The 17,211-nt window shown below is 36.3% G+C and overlaps 1 protein-coding gene across 5 annotated transcripts in view; it reads left to right on the top strand.

Annotated features, from left to right (window-relative positions):
- SF3B1 (splicing factor 3b subunit 1) overlaps positions 1-17,211 on the top strand; it is a 36,194-nt gene that overhangs the window by 4,900 nt on the left and 14,083 nt on the right. For 3 of the 5 annotated variants that reach the window (XR_014265177.1, XM_082466967.1, XM_082466968.1), the window contains exons 2-7: positions 6,844-7,010; positions 8,344-8,448; positions 8,825-8,939; positions 10,781-10,860; positions 11,821-11,991; positions 15,902-16,139. Coding sequence is in view for 3 of the 5 variants with exons in the window: in XM_082466967.1 (XP_082323093.1) it covers positions 6,844-7,010; positions 8,344-8,448; positions 8,825-8,939; positions 10,781-10,860; positions 11,821-11,991; positions 15,902-16,139 (876 nt within the window). In the remaining 2 variants the exon portion in view is untranslated. The other 2 variants (XR_014265178.1, XM_082466969.1) reach the window with 2 other exon arrangements.

The raw sequence follows: 17,211 nt of genomic DNA, 5'->3' as shown, positions 1-17,211 counted from the left end.
GTAAATGAAAAATGGAAATCTATTTATTGCATGAATTGAGATTTCAAATGGGCCAGTTCATAAATTTATTCATTAACTCACACTGTTAATTAACTTCTATCTCCTAGGGAAGGGTTTGTTCTCTGATAGTTGAAAATATTCCTAGGATCAGAATTCCTCTCCAAAAAGAGGGGTTTCAATTGAATAATAACATTTTTTGTAGATCATTGGAGCAAATTTACTTTTTAAAATATGTGTATTAACATTTAGAAGATTTTACGTTACCATCATTTGCAAGATCAGTAAAGCTGGAAAAGAAAGAAAATGACAAAGAAAAAGAATTGGAACTTTTAAAATTAAAGATATTTCGTAAAAGAACTAAAATCTGTTTATGTGTAGCAGAGGACTCCATTTCAGAGAAGAGAGAGCTTTTATTTTCTGTTGCATGGGGTCAGAGGGTGTGGTTTCAAAGGGTTAGAAGAAAGAAGAACCAAGAATGAGGAAAAAGGGAGAAACGTAAAACTATGCTTTTAAAAATTTTTAACTTTTTATTGAAAATTGAAAACATATACAAAAATAGAATAGTGAAATGAACCCCCACGTTGTGCCCATCGTCTAATTATCTAGCTTGAACAGTTGTAAAGGCAAGGCCACTTTTGTTTAATCTCTTCACTGGTCTCTTCCACCTTTCTCATTATTTTGAAGCAAATCCAAGATGTATCATTTTATCCATACATTTTTCAGTGTGTATCTCTAAAATGTAAGGACTTTAAAAAATACCATTGTTGGGAGTTCCCTGGTGGTCTAGTGGTTAAAATTCGGTGCTTTCACTGCCGTGGCCCAGGTTCAGTCCCTGGTCGGGGAACTGAGATCCTACAAGCTGTGCGGCGTGGCCAAATAAGAAAAAAAAATACCATTATTGCACCTAAAATTAATGTAATAAAATATCCATCAGTGTTGGGAATCAAGTTCCAAATAAAGTTCATACATTGTGATTAGTCTTAAATCTTTGTTACTCCATCTCTTTTTCTTTTTCCTTGCAATTAATTTGTTGCAGTATCTTTGTCCTGTAGAGTTTCCCAGTCTAGAGGGAAAAGAGAAGATGGCAATAAAAACACTCACAACTTTCTCTTAGACTCTCCCACCACTACTGCTGCAGTCAAGGCGTCAGTAGGCCCACAAGCAAGGGAAGCTCCAAGAATATTATTGGGTTTTGAAGTGAGCACAGTTCTGAAATCATACTTCAGGTTTAGGTTGGACTAGCCATGGCAAGGAGATGTAACAAAGGACTTCCAAACTCAGGTGCCCCTCCCACTATAATTTTAATGGCAATGAATATACTCTCAAAATTTTCTAATAAGCTTAACTGCTACCTGAAATAGTTTTGTGTGTGTTTGTCTTTTTTTTTTTTTTGGACTCCCAGTGATAGACATGCCTTAAAATAGGAATACCAACTTAAGAAAAACCCCATTTTTGACAGTTTACCCTCAAGGATCCTCCTTTAGTGAGGCTCTTTCAGGCTCTTTGGTAAATACAAGTCTAATACTTAACTAGTACTTTGATTTCTTGTCTAAGGCTTTTTTTTTTTTTTTAACCACTTCCAGACTATACCAATTCCGGGGATTTGAAGGACTACGCATAATTTTAATTTTAGGATTCCAAATCTGCTGTCAAGATAAGGAATCCCTGCTTTCTTTTTAAGTGTTCAGCATTAGTAACAAAGAGTCCTACCATAGAAGCCTCCTTCCCCCTCAGTAGACTTTACTGAAGATGGGGGCAGGGTTGGGTGGAGAACAGAAGTGAAGCTTTCATTCAGATAATCAGATAATTTAGAAATCCGTATTAGATGTTTCTACCTTCTGTTACCCTTTCTTTAACACTATAAAACTGTGGAATTTTATAATTTCACTTACCCAGCTTTTCTTCATTTTACTTGTTCTCTAAATTTCTCTCCTCCATTTCATTTCTCAAAATTCTTATGTTGTACAGAATAATTCAGTTCTTCTCTATCCTTAAACTTGCTTAAGTAAACCAAGAGTTTGTGATAAAATGAAACAAATACTTGTTATAAGACCCAGCAATCCTGCTCATAGGTATTTACCCAAGTGGTATTAAAACCTGTGTTCACACAAAAACCTGTACACTGATGTTTACAGTAGCCTCTACAAACTCAAAACAACTTGAATGCCCCATAGAGAATGGGTAAACACGCTGTAGTACAATGGAATGCTACTTGGTAATAAAAAAGCACAAACTTGATGTGCACAACATGAAGACTGGAATATTTATGGGTTTGGGTGGATTAGAGTGCCAGCTCTTGGCAATCATATGTGTGGCCACTAGGAGGTCCTAGTCTCTGGTGTCTAGCAGACAGTGTTCATTTTTCTTTATTTTCACATATGAATGTCTTGAATTACAGAGATTCTAAATTGTAAAGGGATTAGGTGGGAACAGAAAGAGATTAGCGTAAACATTTCCTTCTTTGTTTGCCTCAAGTCTTTTATTTAAATTTTTTTTTTTTTTCTTTTTCTTTGGCTGTGTTGGGTCTTCCGTTGCTGTGTGCCGTCTTTCTCTAGTTGCAGCGAGTGGGGGCTACTCTTTGTTGTGGTGCACGGGCTTCTCAGTGCGGTGGCTTCTCTTGTTGCGGAGCATGAGCTCTGGGCACTCGGGCTTCAGTAGTTGTGGCTGGCAGGCTTTAGAGCGCAGGCTCAGTAGTTGTGGCTCACGGGCTTAGTTGCTCCGTGGCACGTGGGGTCTTCCCGGACCAGGGCTCGAACCCCTGTCCCCTGCACTGGCAGGGGGATTCTTAACCACTGTGCCACCAGGGAAGTCCAAGTCTTTTATTTAATATTTTAGACCTCTGGTTATTCTTTTGAATATATTCTACCTCATTTTTTTTTTTTCATACTTGGTAACAAGTCTTATGCGTTCGTTTGCTGTCAGAAATTATCTATTTGATTATTTTTAGTTTGTATTTTAAGAAAGTACAGGAATACCTGCATACCAGTAGCTGTAATTTCGTGTTAGCTTTGAAAGTAAGGAGTTAAAGACAACTTTTTTCTCTTTCCCAGTTTTTTATAAACCCTTGCTGGGGAGAAAAATTAGAAAAATTACTTTTAATGACTTTTACAGATTGAAAGTTATATTTTTATTATGAAATATAGTACAGGGAAGTGTAGGAAAAAATGTTAGGAACATAGTGTAACCCATTGCCCAGCTTTACCAATTCTTAATATTTTGCTGTATTCCACAAATTTTATTTATTTTGGAAACAAAACAAAGTTACCTTATTTATGAATGTATTGATACATTCGTTTGCTCATAAATATTTGATTGTATTATGTTTGGTATTTTGGCACAAGTTTTATTAAGAAAACAGGGTTTTCTAGTTTTTAATTCTGTCACTTGTGTAACTGCTGAGTTTTGTGGCATCTGTTGTAATTTTGTGGATAACACAATTTTTGTAAATGTGCTGCAGTTTACAATGCAAAACAAAATCCACTAGCTTTTTGGACTTTAATCCATACAGATAAAGATACAGAAATAGTAACTGGTTGAACTACATACATAACCTGTTGAAATTTAGTAATGAACCCCGCCCTCAGAATTTAACTATGAACAGCTGCCTAGCCCCAGGAGACCTTGAGGCAGGTAATTTTGTTGCTAAATTTTGATTCCATAAGTATCCAGTCACAGTCCATATAGGCTTTATACAAATGCTAATTCAATATTTGTGTACCTTTGTAAGAAAACTGTTGCTAATCAGTAAGGACATAAAATCAGTGGGTAAAATGCAGTAGATGAAAGTAGTTTCTGAATAAATATATTATCCAAATAAAGGATAATAGCTGGTGAAAACTTATAATGGAAAAGTTCTTTAGAAGGAAAATCAAACTGTGATGTGTTGGGGGGGCAGCATGCTGCACAGTGATAGGTGTGATGGGATGCAATTTTCATGAAACAGTGCCCCTTTCTGGTTTTTTAGTTGTATATGACCTAGAAGAAAGTATAAAATTGGTGATTTTGGTGAGAGTGGGCTGGGGCTGGAAATGGAGGGATGATGGGCTACGTATGAGTTTCCTGGGGGGGTTATTAATAATGTGGAAGCCTGGGCTCATACATTGGAGGTTCTGATTTACTGTGTCTGAGGCTTAGGAGTCTGTCCTTGTAACAGGTGCCCCAGGTGATTTCGATGTAAGTGGTCAGTAGACCACACTGATGCTGTAGAGGGGAGATTGCATACTATTTGGCTGGCCTGATTGACCCGTTTATGTTTCTTGCCTGGATCCTGATGGCGGTAGCATTTGTGGTTCTTTAAAAGAACCTATTTACTTACAAGTGATACATGTACCTAGTGGTCGGAAGAAAAAAAAAAAGTCTCAAACATTGCTGAAATGGAAATGCTCAAAAAAGGAAAGAATGAAGGGTAGATCTCCACTCACCCTTTAGCCAATCTACTAATCCCTGAGAGGTTTCTTTGTATTATACCAGGGGAAAAAGTGTTCCTAGCGGATGAGGGAAAAGAGCAAATATGGGTTAAAACTTATATATGTGTGTGTGTGTGTGTGTGTATGTAAATACTTAAAACAGAAACAACAGTAGAGAGAATAAAATGAATCACCCAGCTCAAATGAGGATATTTCTGTTTGTGATTAATCGTGGTGGAGACCCCTGGCTGCCTGGGCTGCTGTAACAGTTTTGAGGAGAGAAATGCAGGAAAAATGCGTGATGATGGCGGTGCTGTGACACACTGTAAAAATTTTGAGATGTGTTTACGAACTGGGACTGCTAATTTCAGTATTAACCCTATTGCATTATATTGAGTTTCTGAGACTTGCTCCCACAAGCTGTGCCTCAGACTAGACAATGTTATTACCTTTTCTACTTTAAACCACACCCTATCTTGAGGAACTAGAGAAGGTTTTCTCCCTTAGCTGGGGGAGGGTTGGGCATTTGTGCCACTTGGATTTTTTCCTTTTGGTCCTTGCAAACTAGTAAATGAGCATTTAAAAGCTTTTTAAATGACTTAATTCAGTTGAAGGTAATGAGCTAGCACAAGCTAGCACAAATTGAAACATCTGTTTGGCAACAGATCACTGGCAGTAGAAACTCTTTCTTTACACATGTATATGTTATTTATATTATTAAAATGAAACATTAGTTTGTAATTTAAAGTTATCTGTTGTCTGGAAAGACTTAAAAAAAGGTTGGAAGACTAGTCTGTATTCAAAGGAGACTGAAGAGACATGACAACTAAATGCAATGTGTGGTTCTTGATAGGATCATGGATCAAAGAAGGGACCATCTATGAAGGATATTACTAGGACCATTGGGGAGATATGAAACTGTATTGTATTTTAGATGATGTCATATCTAGGTTTAATTTCTTGAGCATGTTAATACTATTGTGGTTATGTAGGAGAATGTTCTAGATCTGGAAATACATGCTGAAATATTAGGGGTTTTGAATGGTTTAGAAAAGTTGCGTGTACACACACATGTATTTGCTTTATGTCTTATGTACATAAACAGTTGAATGTAAGTGAAGAGTATGTGGGTGTTCATTGTACTGCTTTAATTTTTTTCAGTCTTGAAAAATTAAAAATTAAAAAAGCAGTTAAGAAGAGTTGATACTTCATTCACCACATTTGCATCTTTTTTTTTTTTTTCTGGCTGCTTTGGGTCTTCATTGCTGTGCATGGGCTTTCTCTAGTTGCGGCGAGCGGGGCCTATTCTTCGTTGCAGTGTGCAGGCTTCTCGTGGGGGTGGCTTCTTTTGTTGCAGCACATGGGCTCTAGGCGTGCGGGCTTCAGCAGTTGAAGCACACGGGCTCAGTAGTTGTGGCTCCCAGGCTCTAGAGCTCAGGCTCAGTAGTCGTGGCTCACGGGCTTAGTTGCTCCGCGGCATGTGGGATCTTCCCGGACCAGGGGTCGAACCCGTGTCCCCTGCATTGCAGGCGGATTCTTAACCACTGCGCCATCAGGGAAGTCAACCATGTGCATCTTCTGAATGTCAGACCTATGGCTAGACACGGTGTTTGGGGAGTGAGACATGGCAAGAGTTAATTCATTCATTGAATGCTTAAGTGTTTCATGCTCATTATGTCCTTCAATCCTTAAAACAAAACTTTATGTTGTAGGAAACTGAGATACATAGGTTAAATAACGTATTAATTAGCAGAGAAAGAGCCTTTGAAGGCATACATTTTGCGTCAGACTTAAGCTCAGGCTCTTAATCATAAATCTAATGTGATGGTGGTTGCAGCCAAACTGTGTAGGGCTCTGTATTACGTGTTTAAGAATTTAGATTTTATCCTTTATTGTTTTGCTGTTGAAGATGTTTAGGACATCACCTAGGAACTTGTTAGGAATGCAGAAACTTGGGTCTGATATGATACAGGCCTACTGCATTCTAACAAAATCAGAACCTGTAGATGGTCTGTTGCACGTTTAGGTTTGCGAACCGTACTGTTTTTACCTTTCTGGTAGTGTTGAGTTTAAATAATCTTGAGTGTTGTTCTTGGTCCCTTAATCAACATTAACAGTATTATTTTTTCAAGCGAGAAAAGGTTAGAATTCAGCGGTAGTTTAATAAACTTTGGTAACCCATTTTTAAGGTGAGAGTAACTTGTAGTTGCTGAAATAGTAAGCATCTCCTCTGTGTGCATAAGTATTGTCTATTGGGTGGAGATGTATTAAATTTATTAAAAATCAATACTTTGTATAGTTACTCCAACTCCTTATGGAATGATTATTTTGAAGTTTCTGTATTTAGAAGAGTTTTTGATAATACTCAGTAGAAAAATGCATTGTGTTGAGTGCTCTTTGGAAAATGAGATTGAGGATTTTATTAATTTTCTTATAGATATTGAAGCACAGATTCGAGAAATTCAAGGCAAGAAGGCAGCTCTTGATGAAGCTCAAGGAGTGGGCCTTGATTCTACAGGTTATTATGACCAGGAAATTTATGGTGGAAGTGACAGCAGGTTTGCTGGATACGTGACATCTATTGCTGCAACTGAACTTGAAGATGTAAGTTACAAAGTATATAAACAGTCCAAGCATTTTTTTGACAGAGAGCAAGAAATATAAAGGAATCTTCTGTTTTGAGTCATCTGGCTTAATCTGGACAGACATCTTGGAGATTGGGAGATCTTCCTTTGGGAGGATAAAACTGTCGAAAGTGTCCTTCTAAGAAACTTCTGGAAGTGCTCAGTTCTGGATCTTTATGTTAAAACTAGTTTGTTTATCCAGCCAAGCACCTGGAAATCATTAACCATTGTAAAGTAAATCCTTACTGTTACCTACTGAGCTCTGTCTAGAGTAGCCCAGTGAGAAGTGACTTCATTTTAAACAGCCGCCTGTGCTTGTGACTTTTGATTTCTGACTTGTTTCCAAAAAACTTGCTTTTTTTCCCCCCTTGGCATCTTAACATGAGTGGACTGTTTCTTGTTACTCATATTAATGGGCTTTTCATGCCTAATTTAGTTACTCTGAAGGGTGACTGCCTCTCATTTTGAAATACATCTCAAAGTGTTTTCATATATTCCACATAGCTTATATTTTGTCACACCATTTCAAACATCCAAATTTGGTGAAATAGCTGATCATTTTCGTGTGGTTCAGTAATCTGTGTACATAGATTATGAAACTTGTTATTTTTATGAAATTCAAGCCATATTTAATTTTATGGTTAGAACTTTTTTTTTTTTAAAGAAAAATTTTAAAGTTCCAAAGGCAAAATTTCCAGAAGCCGATCAGGGTTATATTTGCATTATCGTACCTTAATGGTAAGAGGCAGTGATGGCTCTGTGTTCCAGAAGCTGAGCAGGAAATTGTCATTTCATTTTTGAGTAAAATTAATGAGGTGTTAAGATCTTCTTGAGATCTATCCATTGTTGCACTTTTTCCTTTAGTAAAATAATAATGTAACATTGTTCTGTTTAAACGTACTATTAGGGAAATAAATACATTTAAAATTAATTATATTTTACTTGTTTCTGTGATTAAATCATGTTTTTAAAAAAGTTAAAAAAACAAGGAAACTGGAGAGTTCTAAATAAGCTGTTTGTAGTTTTCCAAATTTGAAAACAAATTTCATCATGCCCTCTGTTGAGAAGATGAAATGCTCAGGTTTTTCTAGTCCATACCTACTTTATTTACAGAAAGGATTCCTTGTTTAGTATTTTTAAAAGAGTATATAGAACTAAATTTCTTTATTAGCTTTTTGAGTTGAGAAGAAAACCTAAGTGTTAACAAGTTTCATCACATTGTCTTTTGATTTCATATTGAATCTTTGTGTGTTCTTTCTAGTTTTTAAGTTCTGACATTTTTCTTTGTGGCTTTCTGGGGGCATTTGTTGCAGGATGACGATGACTACTCATCATCTACAAGTTTGCTTGGTCAGAAGAAGCCAGGATATCATGCCCCTGTGGCATTGCTTAATGATATACCACAGTCAACAGAACAGGTGACTTTTTTTTTTTAAGTTAAAACCAGAGTTTATTCAGCTAAAGAAAACTGAACGTCTCAATTCCAATGGATAGTCACATATTTTAGGAATCGAGTTATTACAATGTTCTGAGGAGAGTTGATTTGGGAGAATTAGAAATAATAGTTTATTTCAAAAAGGTGATCATTTCGTGAAGGATTGAACTATGGAAATTGTCTCATTTCCATATGCCTTATTTTTTAAAGCATTAGCATTTATCGGAAAAATGGTACATAATATTAATAGGCATTTATTAAACATTTTTACATGTTTTTATAATGTTCTGATTTTTGTTTGTGACATTCTCTTTGGTTATTTAATAAGTGAGTATTAAGTGAGACATACCATTTTTCAGTATGATCCATTTGCTGAGCACCGACCTCCAAAGATTGCAGATCGGGAAGATGAATACAAAAAGCACAGGCGGACCATGATAATTTCCCCAGAGCGTCTTGATCCTTTTGCAGATGGTAATTCTTTCCCACTTTTCTATAAGTATTCAGAAATTTATTTGTGTTAAGTTGTCTTTAGCCCTTTGATTTTTTTTGGCATGCTTATGAATTTGCTTTTCTTTTTAAAAATCCCCCTTATTATAGATTTGTATAGATTTGGTTGAAGTCACAGATGCCATATTCTTCATCTTTATAATGCCAGTTTTCTTTCCAGGTAGAAGGACAAGAAACTAATGAGCCAATGCCATAGAAACGCAAAGGGTTAAAGGTTTTTCTTTTACTTTTGTTTTGGGTACGCTTTCTTTACTTTGAACAAATGTGTTTTTCTGCTCAAAATACTTTCAAATTATTGAAAGTTTTCATTCCAAGTCTTAGATTTTTAGGATTGTTACTTTTGAGAAACTGTTTCCACATTAGAGCTCCCCTCATATTGCTCTAAATATAGTTTAGTAAATGCACCTACTTTGCTCTAAGCATACTTAAAGTTAAAACAAAAGTATGTATACAAAGACTTTGATATTTTTAATAGTTGGAGTCTGTTTTGCTAATTTTAGTGTGCAAGTCAGCACAAGGGGCATAGTGAGCCTGATGGAAGCTTTCCTCAGGTGAGTGAGTTTCAAGATCAAAGTTAGGTGCCTGTTTTTTAAAATTAGATTCTGCTGCAGGTTTACAAATTAGACTTTCAGCCTGCATGAATTAGTAGGGATATTCTTTTTTTTACTTGCATAATTGTAATTGATTTAAACATGTATGTCAGAATTCACAGGCCCATACTAACTGTCCTTAATTTCTTTCCTACAGCAGTACTGCTATATGCCAGTCCTGTCTGCATTCTTAAGGGTGCAGTTCAACACATCCTCTCTAGATTATGGTGAAAAAGTATTCCAAAGGAAGTCTTATCAGAGATAGTGTCAGAAAGAATGACACTACCAATTGGGCATGATCTTCAGCATAGGAAATGTCTTAGACCTTTATTAGTTTTTCCTAAATTGTGATGCTATACTACTTGTATAGCTAATTATCACATTTCTAAAACATAGTGTGCCTCTGTGAATCTTGTTATATATTGTTTGGGCTTCTTTAAGATATTTTGAAGTTTGAAAAGCAAATACTGAAACTTTAACCAAGAGACTAACACATCTCTTTGTACACCACTTTTTTTCTGTATGCATCATAATAACTGGTAGAAGTAATATATTTCAAGTAATATGTTTCCAGTTGTTATTTATACTTTCTAAGAAAATAAAAATATGTTTCTGGGTCAAGAAAACGTAAAAATCATGAAGCCCTTTTTAGTAACATGACATCAGAATAAGATTAGAGGTATATTTTTAAAAATCAGATTTTCTAAACTATAACTGTTTTAGAACATTGTATGAAGAACTTATCTAGTCATAGTTACTTGTAGTCAGGATTTTAACAGCTTGCAACAGGTAATGTTTTGAATATAAATATCTTTCCAAAGTGTTACTAATGGTAAAGAGATAATTTTCTAGGCTTCTATTCTGCTGCTTGAAGTCAGAACTGCTGATGGAGACAAAGGCACGAAAGTGTACGTATTCCGGATTAGCAACCCAGGAACCCATCACTTCTGAAGACTCTAAACTGTGCTGTCATTTTGTTTTTATATGCATTAAAATATTTGTTTTAAACTGCTATAGATATGTTTGTGTTCAAACAGGTTAAATTGATCAGCAAACTCAATAAAAAGTAAGATGTGTAATTATTAAAGTTTTCCATCAAAAAATAAATTAAATGATTATGGAATAATGTAATATTAGAGCAGGGCAGATAAATCAGTTGAACCTAATTATCTTTTATTTATTGTACTCTTGTCCTGTTGCTGTTCTTTTCTGCAGGAGGGAAGACCCCTGATCCTAAAATGAATGCTAGGACTTACATGGATGTAATGCGAGAACAACATTTAACTAAAGAAGAGGTCTGTGAACCTGCTTTTTATTTTAATGGTGTTGAAAGAATGTAAAGAAAGTTGAGATTAAGAGACTTTTATGTTTCCTTTTTATTTGCTGCACAAGTAATATTCTAACATTATTAATAAAAATTAAGTTGAGAAAGAACCTTATTCAAAATTCTAACACCTCCCAAATGAAGCTTTTCATATTTCTATACTATCCTTTTCTAGTACCTGGCCCCTTGGCCACATGTATATGCATATATATCTTACAGTGGATATATCTGGGGGTGGATTGATGGTGTGTGCCTGAAGTCAGCGTGTAAGGGAAAAGTCAAAGAGTAAAATCATTTTTTGAAAAGCCTCTAATTCTTCCATAAAATTTAGTTTTAATATGGGTGGAGAATTCTAACGAATTCTTGCTGGCCTGCAGAGATTGCTGTGTTTTGTTTTAATAGTTAATCTTCATAATTTTATTATAAATATATAATAGATTTGTTTGTTGGATGAATTAAATGCGGTAAATGGAACCCTACTTTAAAATCATAGGCTAAATAAATGTGTATTTGTTGTGACTATATTATACATAATATTTCATAGTTATAACAAAATTTTGAAAATTTCACTTATTACTTTTCTAACTTATTACGTAGTCTTAATTACTTATTTATATGAGTTTTATGTTTTTCATTGGAAGCATTTTGGTTCACTACCATTGACTGAAGATTTTACTTCGTTAACTGTATATAAGGCAGTGCGCTCTATGTAATAAATTCTGTATTTGCTCATCTATTGTGCAGAAAGACAGTATATAAAACTTGAAAATATAGGAAAGAGAGGGAAAATAAGGAATGGGTCTACCAGCAGCATAGAAAGGAGAATGAGTGAAAAATAAAATGGCATTATATAGAAATGACTCTACTAATGATATAAAAATATATGGAAAATGTTTTAAAGATGCTCACTGTTTATTCAAATATTTTTCAGAGAGAAATTAGGCAACAGCTAGCAGAAAAAGCTAAAGCTGGAGAGCTAAAGGTCGTCAACGGAGCAGCAGCATCCCAGCCCCCCTCAAAACGAAAGCGGCGCTGGGATCAAACAGCTGATCAGACTCCTGGTGCCACTCCAAAAAAGCTGTCAAGTTGGGATCAAGCAGAGGTAATTTCTTTTTATTATTTTTTATTATTACTGTTTTAAATTTATTTTTCTCATGGAATATATTAGTCTGGTTTTGTTGACACAACAAGATAGCCAGAGACTGGGTACCTTAAACAGAAGACATTTTCTCACAGTTCTGGATCAAGGTGCCAACAGGGTTAGTGTCTGGTGAGAGCTCTCTTTCTGGCTTGCACACATCTGCCTTCTTGCTGTGTCCTCAGGAGGCCTTTGCACACATGGAAAGAGCGAGGGAGCTCTGGTGTCTCTTTTCCTATAAGGACACCAGTCCTATCAGATTCATGTCCAACCTTGTGACCTCATTTAGCCTCATTACCTCACTAAAGGCCCAATCTCCAAGTACAGTTACAGTGAGGATAAGGGCTTTGACATGACTTTTGGTGGAGACATAGTTCAGTTCATAACATAAAGGGTAAAGAAATGTTCCTTTTGGAATATTAATTATAGATATGTAAGTATGTCACATTATGTGGAGGTTGAGTATAACACAGTGGTCTTCCTCATTTTTTAGATGGGTAATTTAAATCTCTGACCACAGGTGTCAGATACATAACGCGACTGCGTTTCCTTCGTCAGTTGATTTTCCTAGGAACTTTTTTTTGGTGGTAAAGTGTATATAAAATTTGCCATTTTAAACCATTTTTAAGTGTACAGTTCGGTGGTATGATGACACAATGTGCGTCAAGCACCACCATGATTTATTTTCAAAACTTTTTCATCACTTCAAGGAAACTCTGTGATCATTAAGCAATAACTCTGTCCCCCTCTCCTTCAGATGAATTGTTTATGCTCTGAAACCTTTAGTACCTCCTTAGCTGCTTCCTTTTTAGTTTATGACGTTGCTTTCTATTTCCCTCTCACCCCAAATAAGAACAATTAAAAAGAAAAAAGTATACATATTCCCACTGTGAAATCTACTGGTGTGCCTGTATATGTTCTCATCTACTCTGCTTTTCCTTCTCTTATGATATGAACTGTTGGTACAGGTTGACCATTTAAAGCTAACCCATCTGCTTATGTGCCATTTCCCATCTTTTATTACTCAAGGACTCTCATGTAACATCAGTTTTTTTTCCTCTGTACTCCAGATTATTATCATCAGCAAACACATTTTACTGATCTTCATCTTTAAAAAAAAAAAAAAGAAGATACCACAAGAAATCTTCTCTTGACCCTTACTTCCCCTTCCAGCTACCATCCCATTTCTTTCTCTTTTTACCACAAAATGCTTTGAATGAGTTATGTATCTATACTTGTGCTCTGGTGCTTTTGCCTGCACCGCTCCACCAAATCCTCTTTTGTCAAGATGACTTAACCTCCTCGTTGCTAAATCCAAAGATAAGTCTCAACCCTCATATTACGCAGCATATCAGTAGCATTCGACATTCTTTGATACCCTCTTAAACCAAAAAGATTTATTTATTTATTTACTTATTTATTTATTGGCTGCGCCTCATGGCATGTGGGATCTTAGTTCCCCAACCAGGGATTGAACCCACGCCCCCTGCTTTGGAAGCACAGAGTCTTAACCACTGGACCACCAGGGAAGTCCCTTGATACCCTTTTCTTTCCTAGCCTCTGGACTTCAGTCTTTCTTGATTCTCCTAATACTCACCTCAGTGACTGCTGCTTTTTAGTCTTGTTTGCTGGATCTTCCTCAGCTTCCTTAAATTTGGGGTACTCTAATGCTCAGTCCTCAGATCTCTTTTGCATCTAAACTAACTCCCTAGGATCTCACTCCTGTCTTTACATACTATCTTTATAAGACAAATCCCAAATTTACAAATCCATCCCTACTTCTCTGCTCCTCAGACCTGACACATTTACTTTGATATGTATTTGATAGGCATTTCAGAATCAGTATTTATAATAAAATTGATTTTCTGTACTCACTCCCTCCAGCCTGCTCCCATGTCTGTTGGCTCAAACCAAACCCTTAGAAATCATTTCAGGGTCATCCTGTACTCCTCTTATTCTCTTCCCTGGCATCCTATCCACAGATGCATTTTGTTGGCCCCACCTTTAAATATATTCAGGATCTACCCACTTTTCATGACCCCACCATCCTAGTCTAAGTCACTGTTGACTCTAGCATAGGCTACTGCAGATTTATTTACAAATAAGGAAAAATGTGTCAGGCCATGGCATTGTTTTCCCAAACCCAGAATTGAGATACACTAAACCTAGCACATAATTTCCAAACAGTTTAGTTTTAGATCTTGAGGACTTCCCATTTGCTTGCTGATATATGAGAGGATTTGGTTCTGTATAATATGTTATTACTAACTTAAATTTTGTGGTTGACATTCAGTGCAAATTTTAAAAACTGACATTCAGTGCAAATTTTAAAAACAGAAAGAGAAACTTGTCCTTCTGGTATCTGTTTAACTGAAATGGAGACCCAAGAGTTGATGTCTATCTCATAAAAACTATAGAGATTCAGACCATGTTTTCTTTCACGCTTCTCATTTAACACAACTCCATCTTAATTATGACTGGGAATTACAGTGGATACTAGGAAGCATTTTTTCCTACCTGATTGAGCAGGAAGAGCAGTTGCTAAAAATGAGACTTTTGAACAATTTATGTTCTTTACTTATCTAACTGAGAATTTCTCAACCCTGAGTAATATATAGAATCTTTTTTTTTTTTTAATACCAGTGCCGGGCCCCACCCCCAGAGGTCTGATTTAATTGGTCTGGATTCATCTGTGGCTTCAGAGACTTCTTTATTTTTCCTTTTTAAAAAATAATTAATTAATTAATTAATTTTTGGCTGTGTTGGGTCTTCGTTTCTGTGTGAGGGCTTTCTCTAGTTGCAGCAGGCGGGGGCCACTCTTCATCGCAGTGCACGGGCCTCTCACTATCATGGCCTCTCATTGTGGAGCACAGGCTCCAGACGCGCAGGCTCAGTAGTTGTGGCTTATGGGCCTAGTTGCTCCGCGGCATGTGGGATCTTCCCAGACCAGGGCTCGAACCCGTGTCCCCTGCATTGGCAGGCAGACTCTCAACCACTGCGCCACCAGGGAAGCCCTAGAATCTTTTGAAAGGAAAAAATACTGAGTCTTATTTGCAAACATGGAGCTAAATAGAACTCTTGGGTTGGATAGAGCATCCAACTTTAAAAGAAATATGTAAAAGTATACTACAAAGCTTACAGAATTATTTAAATACAGATTTTGTTTTGCTTCACTTAATTCACCTGCTGTTTTTGATATGATATTGTCTGAACTCTGCAGGTTCTTTTGCTTTCACATTCTGTTTGATTTCCTATATTGCTCACTACTTGTCTCTATTCCACTACCATGGAACCTTCGATCATTTAAGTCAACTTCTAATCTTTTTTCACTAATCTTGCCAGCATCAGTTAGAGTAATATTATTATAGATGTGATTAGAAATATAACCTCTTCTCAAGGATTTGAAATTATGTGGCAGTATCTAGTTATAATTACCCAGGTGATCCAAAACATGCTTAAATTAATTAAACACACACAAAATTGAACAAAAACAAAAATATTCTTAGTGGGAACTCATGAGTCTCTGTCTCTAAGCCCCAGTTTTGAGATGTGCTGATATAATTAAAGCTGAAATTCTTGAGCTCTTGACAGAGAAACCTTAATGTTTTCCCAAAGTTACAGAGCCATTAGTGGCATAACCAAGATTATTACCCAAAATACATTGTTTTTTAAATTAGGGCTTTTTTCATTGCTCCAAATTAAATAAGTTGTTTTTTGTCATAAACATATTTGCTAGAAAGTAGGTATCTTTTAAGCAGAAGGATAATCTGTTTTCTTAATTATGAACTAAAACATTTAATTTTTTTTGTTTGCTTAACAGGTTTTCTAATTCTTATGTGGGTGTATGAAATAAATTTTTTTTTGCTCTGTTAAGACCCCTGGACATACCCCTTCCTTAAGATGGGATGAGACACCAGGTCGTGCAAAAGGAAGTGAGACTCCTGGAGCAACCCCAGGCTCAAAAATATGGGATCCTACACCTAGTCACACACCTGCGGGAGCTGCTACCCCTGGACGAGGCGATACACCAGGCCACGCGACACCAGGCCATGGAGGCGCAACTTCCAGTGCTCGTAAAAACAGATGGGATGAGACCCCCAAAACAGAAAGAGGTACTTCTAGTGGAGTTTGGGTGTGTGTGTGTGGGTAAAATGTTGATTTGATGAGTGGTGTGTTTATGGCCAAAATCTGTTCTCTCTGGTCCTAGGAAGACATAAATAACCAGATGCTTTCGGGACAGATAAAGAACTGAGCAGATGATGTACCTAATTCTTTTCCCTTCTTAAAGATGTTTAAGATTTATTTTAGGAAGAACATTAGGAGAAAGTAAAGTTTATAGGCCATAACCTGTTTTTTATTGTAGTATAAATATGTAACATAAAATTCACTATTTTAACCATTATAAGTGTACCATTCAGTGGCATTAAGTATATTCACAGTGTTGTGCAACCATTACCTTTATTCATTTCTAGAACTTTCTCATCATCCCAAACAAAAACTGTACCCATTAAGCAATAACTCTCCATTCTTGCTCCTCCCATCCTCTGGTTACCTCTCATTTACTTTCTGTCTGTGTAAATTTGCCTAAATATTTTGTTTTTTGTGTAAACTCTCTAAAGCTGTATTTCATTAACTGTTTATGAGATTAGCATTGGGAAGTTAAGATTTAACATTACATCTGCTATATTAAAATTTTATAAAGAATTTTTAATGATAGGGCAGAGTGCTTAACATGTAATGTAGGGAATTCCCTGGTGGTCCAGTGGTTAGGACTTGGTGCTTTCACTGAAGGGGCCCGGGTTCCATCCCTGGTCGGGGAACTAAAACTAAGATCCCACAGGTTGCACGGCGCAGCCCAAAAAAACCCGGAAAAAAATATAATGGATGAGAGAGGCAGTATAGAATGGTACATGCAGAGTAATCTCACTCCATGGAGAAATGAAAGGTGGCCCAAGATACATGAAGTGGCTGTCTCTGGGTTGTGATGTTGTGGGTGGTTGAAAAAATCCTTTGCTCTGTTTTCCTGTTCCTCGATGGTTACCATTTATTGTTTTAGTAAACCGTGGAAAAGATACAGTCAAGGAGAATAAATATGAAATGAAACATTAAAACTTAAATGTGTCTCCATTTTAGGAATATCCTCTGAAGTTGGTCAATTTGAGTATGTTAGTTGTCTGAAAATAG

This window comes from Balaenoptera physalus (assembly GCF_965194825.1).
Source record: "Balaenoptera physalus genome assembly, chromosome: 6".
NCBI lineage: Eukaryota > Metazoa > Chordata > Mammalia > Artiodactyla > Balaenopteridae > Balaenoptera > Balaenoptera physalus.
The sequence above is the reverse complement of the archived record's forward strand: the minus strand, read 5'-3'. Positions and strand labels throughout refer to the sequence as shown.